This window comes from Lucilia sericata, unplaced genomic scaffold, assembly GCF_015586225.1.
Source record: "Lucilia sericata isolate MDLA Ls3-8-SP2 unplaced genomic scaffold, ASM1558622v1 Contig000252F_arrow, whole genome shotgun sequence".
NCBI lineage: Eukaryota > Metazoa > Arthropoda > Insecta > Diptera > Calliphoridae > Lucilia > Lucilia sericata.
The window spans coordinates 142,728-152,225 of record NW_023994278.1 but is presented as its reverse complement, the minus strand read 5'-3'; the positions used below and the strand labels follow the sequence as shown (position 1 = coordinate 152,225).

At 31.4% G+C, this 9,498-nt stretch overlaps 1 protein-coding gene across 1 annotated transcript; it reads left to right on the top strand.

The window, feature by feature from the left end:
- The first annotated feature begins 3,532 nt into the window (after positions 1–3,532).
- LOC119602780 (programmed cell death protein 6) lies at positions 3,533–5,429 on the top strand. The gene is made up of 3 exons (XM_037954479.1): positions 3,533–3,780; positions 3,850–4,225; positions 4,286–5,429. Exons 1-3 carry the CDS (start codon positions 3,719–3,721, stop codon positions 4,385–4,387), a joined length of 540 nt encoding a protein of 179 aa, XP_037810407.1. The 5' UTR covers positions 3,533–3,718; the 3' UTR covers positions 4,388–5,429.
- The last annotated feature ends 4,069 nt before the right edge of the window (positions 5,430–9,498 follow it).

Here is a 9,498-nt window from a genome sequence, read left to right as displayed (position 1 = left end):
AAACTGTTTATAAAATTTGTTTGTGAATAAGGGGGTTAATATACATACATTTACTAGAGATCATACCAAGTTAGTTTGCAAGAACTCAATGTAAAGTATTTTAAATCATATTTACCAAATTAAACAGATAATAAACAAATGCATTCGTATTTCAGCTATGTGTGGAGGAAGAACGTCGTGCGTCGTTGCCATTATCGCTTAAGGGGAATCAGGCCGTCCTTTTTGCGCTGCCTTCTAGAGTTTTACGTTTCAAACCACATTGGTCAAATGTGTGACATCAAATAACTGTACCGAGTTGCGGTTTTTTGAGGTGCATGCTGACCATATGCATTCGTGTTAACTTAACCTAAGTTTTAATATTGATTATGGTGGAAAATCAAAAAAACAACAAACAAAACTAAAATCTATCGAAATTGATAAACATTTCTCGATAGTCAAAATAATTACTATAAAATCATAAAAATACCATCAAACATGTACATATATTATATAAATGGAAAATAGCTTTGACGATTTAATGACGTTTTCAAAAATCACGATTTTTTCCACGAAATTTGACGATTTTACACCCAAATCATCTGGCAACTATGGTCAGATTATGATTAGGGTTCTATAGTTGAAACGAAAAGTCGACTTTTCGACTTTTCGACTTTTTGCATTTAGTTAAAAGTCGACTTTTCGACCTTTCGACTTTTTCCATTTTATGAAAAGTCGATTTTTCGACTTTTCGACCTTTTTCATTTATTTAAAAGTCGACTTTTAGACTTTTCGACTTTTAGTATTTTATAAATGGTCGACTTTTCGACCTTTCGACTTTTCGACTTTTTCCGACTTTTTTCGACTTTTCGACTTTTTCCGACTTTTTTCGACTTTTCGACTTTTTCCTACTTTTTCCGACTTTTCGACTTTTTTCGACTTTTCGACTTTTTTCGAATTTTTCCGACTTTTTTCGACTTTTCGACTTTTTCCGACTTTTCGACTTTTCGATTTTTTACGACTTTTTGACTATTTTCGACTTATTTCGACTTTTTTTCGACTTTTTTCGACTATTTTTTTACTTTTTTCGAGTTTTTCCGACTATTTTAGAGTTTTTGATCACTTTTCCACTTTTTAAAATTTTCGACTATTTCCGACTTTTCGACTTTTTTCGACTTTTCGACTTTTTCCGACTTTTCGACTTTTTCCGACTTTTCGACTTTTCGACTTTCTTCGACTTTTTTCGACTTATCGACTTTTTTCGACTTTCCGACTTTTCGACTTTTTTCGACTTTTATTTACAAAGTCGACTTTTCGACTTTTTTCATAGACGATAGTCGAGTTATCGACTTTTTTGGAACAAAATAGTCGACTTCGACTTTTCGACTTTTTTCGACAAAAAGTCGATTGTTCGATTATTCGAAAGTCGATTTATAGAACCCTAATTATGATTTCATAATTAGTAATGTCAACACAGTGCTTTTAAAAGTCCTATATATATACTCTACAATAGCGAAGATTTTTGTTGAAATTTGATGGCACGCGTGATAGGGTAAGAAAATTCTGCCGACGCTACTTTGATACACATACACCATAAGTTTATATTTTCTTCTTCCTTTAATTGGTTTGCTCTCAACTTGAAAAACAAAATCAAATTACGCACATAAAGAAAACAACCCGACGAAAAATAAAACAAACCGTAACAGCTGTTTTATAAAAATAAACATTTTTTTGGTGTGGTGAGTTATTTTTGTTTACAAATATGTGTTTCGTTTTCATTATTTACATTTTCAACATGTGCTTATGCACGTGGAAAAGATTCAAAAAAATTGATTTTCATGATTTAATTTAAAAAAATTATTTTTGATCAATTAAAATATGTATATAAATGAGGAAAGGAACAAATCTGATAAAATATAAATATATTTGGGATTATATCGTTACAGAATGCCTTTTAATAAAAAACATTCAAAAATGTTACTATGGTCATATATAGAAAATGATATATAAATGCTATCGGACGATCTTGTGCACGATAAAAACCTATATAGAACTTTAAGTTAGAAGTGTGGAAATCGGATGGTATACATTTTTTCCGGATTTCATCGTACTACAACAACAAACTTTTTTTCACAAAAAATTATACTATGGCAGTATATAGAAAATGATATATAACTACTATATATAGAACTTGAGAAATGATATATAACTATAAAAACATATATAGAACTTTAAGTTGGAAATATAGAAATCAGATGGTATAATCTGTTGGCGATTCTATGTAGGGTCAACTGTGGACCGACCCTTACAAAATACAACGGATAGATTTTGTTTCATATAAAACTTGTTAATGTCGAATTTTATCGCTATACATTTTTTAAGCCAGTTATGAGCGTTAGTCCCCAGGTGGACCATATGTCGGGGATAGGTTAAATTTTGGACCGATCCTTATAAAATTTGACAAAACGGTTTTGACTCCTTGTTTATGTTTGGTATATTGGTATTTTTATTCCAATAATTACAGTTATTATCTTTTTCTGTTCAAGCTAGTTTTGAATGTTAAAATCATTTTCTGTGTGGGATCTTATATGGGGCCAAAACGATGTTTGTTCCTAAAATTATATGTGGAATTATATATGGAATTTTGTTACTATACGGGCATTTTGAATCATATTATTAGAGTTTCAATCATTGTGTGGGACGTTATATGAGTGTTGGTGAAATCATAGTGTGGGACGTTATATGAGTGTTGGTGAAATCATAAAAATATTTTAGCAAATATTGACTAGATCGTCTTAGACTGTAATAAAAACCCAGCCTATTCTTTTATGGATCCAAGACTAATATTTTGTTGTTACAAACGCAATAAAAAGTCCCTTGACTCCCTGATGAGTGTAGTGTCTTCCAAGCTCTGGGAACACTTTAGGTTGATAACCATGCTGCACTGAAAGCATTAACATGTCGAAGATTTATTCTTGCATAGTCGTAGAAATAAGAAAAGATCTAAGTGTTATTATGAGACCGTTTACAATAAGGCTGTTACCCAGGACCGTGCAATGTACACAAATGAGGCATCTGGCAAATTGTCAAGATGAGGCTCGTATCATGACCCACATAAAAGTAACAAGGTCTTATAGGTTGACCTCCTATGGATTCTGTGGCCCTATCATTCTTGGAATAGTAGAATGAATTGCACATTATATATGGCATTTTTGACAAGGCCTGATGTGAAAGCAACCGGGATAGATGATGTACTCCTAGAACACTGACACTGACTATAAAACATTTTATGTATTCAAATACATATATTTTTCTTAGCGCAAAATGAATTTGTTTAGTAATTTGTTTTTGTTTCATTTGTTTCGTTTTTACAGAAACTCACCACACAACAAACAAAAACAGCTGTTAGGGTGTGCTGTTTTATCAAAAGGTTGTTTTATTAACGGGTATCATATAAAAGAAAATTGAGAAAAGCCCAGGGGGCAAAAGTGTCATGTAAAAGAGGACTAAATTAAGCGTAGTTGATACTTAGCAGGCTTACAGTCGATTTTAAGCCGCCGCCGATGTTTTTAGTGTCAGCCGCCGCCGCCGTTAATATTTGTCGGCGCTGACTGAATTATCCAGTCAGACTTTTTGTTGTATTTGGGAAATTGTTTGTTAAAAAGGAGAGTTTATCAATATTACAATATTATATTAGTCATTTAATAATAAACTTTTACATATTAAAAATTAATAAATTATAATGGCGTATATGCAGCAAGCCCAAATGCCTGACCAGCAATTTTTATGGGATGTGTTTCAGCGGTAAGTGGGTTTTTCCTGGAAATCGAATTGTGAAATTATACTTGAGTAACAGATAGCACAAAATTTTAGAGTGGACAAAGATCGCAGCGGCTACATATCGGCCGATGAATTACAAGTTGCTTTATCCAATGGAACGTGGAGTCCATTTAATCCTGAGACTGTTCGTTTAATGATTGGCATGTTCGATCGCGAAAATCGGGGCACAGTTTCGTTTCACGATTTTGGTGCTCTTTGGAAGTACGTTACGGATTGGCAAAACTGTTTCCGATCATTTGATCGTGACAATTCCGGCAACATTGATAAAACTGAATTAAAGACAGCACTCACATCTTTTGGTTATCGGCTTTCCGATAATATTATTGATTTGTTGCTCCGTAAGTTTGATCGTTTTGGTAGGGGAACAATCTTATTTGACGATTTCATTCAATGCTGTATTGTGCTATACGTAAGTACTAGGAAAAATTAGTTATTTTATTTCTATATCTGGAATATCTTTTATTTATAGACATTGACATCTGCATTCCGCCAACATGACACAGATATGGATGGCGTCATAACTATTCATTATGAACAATTTTTAAGCATGGTATTCTCATTAAAAATTTAATACGAATCTTTGACATTGACGTTGATATATGTTAACCTAGTAATCATTATTAACGAATTCAAAAATAATCAATAGTCTCAAGCTCTATATTCCTACGACCGCCTTATGGTGCCAAATACTGAATACGTACGAACAATACTAAAATTGTTACAATCATAGATTTTTTTAATATTAGTATGTATAGTGTCCCATTTGATTTTTTCTGACCGAGAATTATTGAGATTTATTGCTTTTTTTTATGTGAGAACGCTACCCAGCAAAAAAAAGTGAGGAAAAAGATGTAGAATTTTCACCACAAATAACATACTTCCAATTTTGGTGAAAAACCTATGAATTTTACATTAGCGTATCATTGGAGGGATGTTGTTCAATTTTGACAACTTTGAACTGCATCTAATCTTATTTTTAGAAGCAGTAAAAATCCGATATTTGGATGTCAAAAATAAACCACATTCTTTCAATGACATGCTTATGTAAATTTCAGTGGTTTTTCACCAAAGTGTGATGTACTTCAAATATGTCATTTGTAGTGACTTTTTTACATCTCTTTCCTCACTTTTAACTGGGGTTTCATTTGTAAGGAAATATTAAAGCGAAAAATATGTAATCGCATTTTTGGATGTGATTAAGATGTCTTTTGTAAAGGATGACATCAATTATTTTTTGCTGGGTAAGCTTAAAAAATTTTGTATTACAACATGGAAAAATAAATTGCGAATGAAGTTTTGCCGTGATTAACTAAGGGCAAAGTTTACTTTTTAAAATGAAAATAATAGTTACTTTTCACATATTGAGCTCCTTATTATGAACTTATTTATACAACGGTTTCTCGAAAAGACATTGGGTCACTATTAACATACTAACTACGTATACTTAAAAATGAATCAAAACTATTTTAAATTGTAAAAAAAATATGAATCTTTTTTATGTCTTGTTAAGTAATATTTTTGGGTTAACCGTATTTTAATTATTTGTATTTACTAAGTATTGTAAAAGTTAAAGAAAAATAAAATTTATTTCATTTTTCATATTATAAACACAATTTATAAAATTTTTTTATTTGCTTTGTTAGTTTTTAAATTTGTAACTGAATTTTTTTTAAACAGTTCAAATATGAAATGAAACCATGCAATAAAATTCGATGTTATTTTGGAAATTATTTAATGCGAAGATTCGAAAACGTTTTAATGCGAAGATTCGCATTAATGTGCAATATTACTTCGCGATTTCACTTGTGCCTTTTATAAAATGTCTCCTGGAAACAATTTTTACACTCAATTATTAAATATTACGCAAATTATTTTTAGAAAACTCTCTTATATATGGCATAAAAAAGCACAACAATCTATTTATATAGCGAAAAAATTCTACACAAACAAGTTTTATCCCAATCTATGAATATTTCTAACAAATTTCATGGAAAGTAATATCGTGTTGTTGTTACCCCTCTTAAAATTTATATAAACAATTTCCATAATAGTTTAAGTCTAGCGATGACCAATTATAAAAAAGGTATTTTTTAAATATTTTCTAACATTTTTTAAAATTTATTTATATTTTCGATACAATATATTCAATATGGGTTATATAACAGTTAGAGTCCTCAAATTTTGTCGGAGCCACTTTAGTGTCAATATGATTATTTAGGGTAAAAAGTGGGCGGACTAGCATTACAGGTCGTGGCACCTCCCATATAAATTAAATACAAAAATTCGTTTATCTTGGAAACTATTATACACTCAAACCTCGTTTTATGCGAATTTATTTTATGCGAATTTGAATTAGTGCGGTTTCAAAATTCTAAAATTTTTCTTTGCAAAAATGATTTAAGGAAGATTTTGTTCCACATACATCCAAAAAAAATTGATCAACAAAGTACAACTACTGATTTTTTACCAATTCCGGTTCGGATATATAAAGTATGGTTCAAATCCTTTGTACATGAAGAAATATTAAGTTTTATTTTTATGAAATGTTGTATACACAGAAAAAAGTTTCAGCATAAATATTATGAACTGCTTTCATTGACTAAAGTTAAGGTATTTTCAAACTACAATACTGAGTATTAATACTTGTCAAAAATGTTTGTATCATAATACAATTTACTAGTCTAAATATAATTTATAATTTGATTTTCAAAAATATTACTGATTTTTTTGGCATACGGTCGGTATTCATAAATTTTTTAAAACAATTCAAAAACTTTTTATTTTCAAACGTATTCGGTAGGTATTTTATAAATACAATAAAAAACAAACAAAAAGTGTAAAATACATTAAAAATAAGAACGAAAAGTGCATAAACAATTGAAAATTGGATAAAAAATATTACAAATATTATAGTGTAAACATAAAATGTATTTTTCGGATTGATGTTTTGAAAATGCGAATTATTTTCATAATATTTTTAATTTGAAGTGTGTTAATACTCAGTATTGTAGTCTGAAAATACCTTAAATTGTATGAATTTTTTCATTTTTATATTTTTAAACATAATCTAGAAGCCTTGACTTAAAATATTAAAAATTTTCTTTATATTTTTCTGTTTGTTAAAAAATGTTTGAAATTTTCTTTAGAAAATTTTTTATTTCTTTATGATTTTTAGATTGAAAACAATGAAATATGCGCGTAACATGCAGCATTTTCTGAAGAATGGATGTTTAGCTATATGCTGGTTTTTTTATTTCATATTTTGTTTTCCAGCATTTTTATTTATTTATCATAAAAATACGCTAATATGTGATTATTTTCTAAAAAATGGAAGATATTAATAGGTAACGGTTATTTATTTATTTATTGCATTTTTGATGAAAATCAAAGAAAATGAACAAAAAAACAAAAAAATCTTTCATGTACAAATTCATACATTTTATGAACTTTTAATATTCTGAATGAAAATGGTTTGGGAAAAAAAAGTCATGTTCGATTCATTCAATTTATTTCAAAATTCATTCCAAATATGTATTATTTTTTTTTGTGTATTTTCTTCATTATTTGGAATTGGTATTATTTTGTTGTTTGTTTCCTTTATTTTTCTTTATTTTTTATAATTTTAGTAAAGAATTAAATTTTTTTTGATTTTTTATATGCGATTTTGTTTGACTTTTATGGGAATAATTTGAAAATGTGCGCCTTTTTATCTAAAACCCAATTAGTGGATTTTGTATGGAGCTAGTGTATCGTTTTGTGCGAATTTGAATTATGCGCTTTTTTGTAAAACGAATTAATCGCATAAAACGAGGTTTGAGTGTAGTTAGAATCTTAAAATTTTGCACGAATAACTTTAACATTCATGTAAACATTTTTTAATAAATTGGCGGACTACCCATGAGGGGAGCAGCACCTCCCATATTAATTAAATACGAAAATTCGTTTATCTGGGAATCTAATAGAACTAAATTCTTAAAATATTGCACCCCATCTGGGGGTGTTGGAGCCCCCATATGAATAAAATAGAAAAATTAGTATATCTCGGAAACTATTAGAGCTAGAATCTTTAAATTTTACTTGAAGAACTTTGAAATTCATCTGAACATTTAGAGTATAACGGTGGACTTCCAATGGGGTACTTGGTACCTCCCATATGAATTAAATACAAAATTTCGTTTAACTGGGAAACTAATAAAACTAGATTCGCGACAAGGTTTCCGGATTAAATCACGTAAATTTTCAACTTTTCTACGCTGATACAGGGTCTCGACCGAAAACATGTATCTTATGTCACAAGAACTTATGTTTTCTCCTCTCAACAGGATTATCCACATCTCGACCACAAGGTCGTGGCAACATATACCTTGCATCTGTTTACCTGCCTTTCGATTCTCCGACACTAACACCAACGTCATAGCTGATGAATCTGTTCGAAGAGGCACAAAGGAAAAATAAGAAAATTGTAATAGGTTGTGATGCCAACTCCTACCATGTAGCTTGGGGTAGTACAAACACCAATCGCAGGAGACAAGCTCTTATGGATTTCCTTAATACTAAAGACCTGATCACATCGAACTTAGCTACCTTCGTCAATAGAATCAGAGAAGAAGTATTAGATATAACTATATGTTCAGAAGAGCTTGTAAACGAAATTCAGGATTGGAGAGTTTCGGACGAGCACTCCTTTTCTGAACATCGGTACATAAGATTCAAAATACTACGGCCGCCACCAAAGCCGATAAAGTTTCGGAATAAGTCAAAAACTAATTGGACAATGTTCGGTTCCTTACTAAAGAACCGTTTATGTCAGGACACTTTTCAATGTCGAAATAAAGAGGACATAGAAGCCATAGTAGAAATGCTCACAAGTGCGTTGGTTGAATCGTTCGAGGACAGCTGCCCTCTGCGACAGCGGAGATCTGCCCAGGAGAAACCCTGGGTAACCGGGGAGATCCGGAACCTTGGTAAGATGAGTATCGTGGTGAATATTTTTGTGAATATAAGCCAATAGAGACTCCTGGAAACTTTTCTGTGAATAGGTAGACAGCGTAAATGACGTATCGAAGAAAAAAATTCCTATCCAAAACTCATGTCCAACCAGAATCTATGGTCGATGATACGAGCAGGAGGATATGGAGGAGACAATGAAACTCCTATTTACCGATAGCCAGAAGGCAATTAGGGCGATATTAGGCGATAGAACTAAATCTAAGACCGTATTGGATTGTATGAAAGTTTTAACTGAAAGTTTTAACTCTCACAGAGGTAAGGTTCACATCATATGGCTACCAGCCCACTCGGGAGTAGTCGTAATGTAATAGCTTTAAAGGGTAGGGATCTGGAGGCAGTTAACCTGACAAACGCGAAACCATTCGACGCAACAAAAGCTGAACTAAAAATATGGGTGAGAGAATCCCATAAGGCCTCTTGGAATAATGAAACAGTGGGTAGAACCACAAAGATCCTATGGGGTGACCCTGATGAGAGCAACACGAAAAATCTCCTTTTTTTATTCTGAGTGGACACACAGGATTACGAGCACATCTATGCAAAATTGGCGGATTCAGACGAATGTAGGTCATGTGGAGAGGGCAGTGAAACTCTGGCACTTTCTCTGCCACTGCCAGGCATTCGTCGAAGTTAAATCCAAGTATCTTGGAAGTGATGTTATTCCGGAAATAA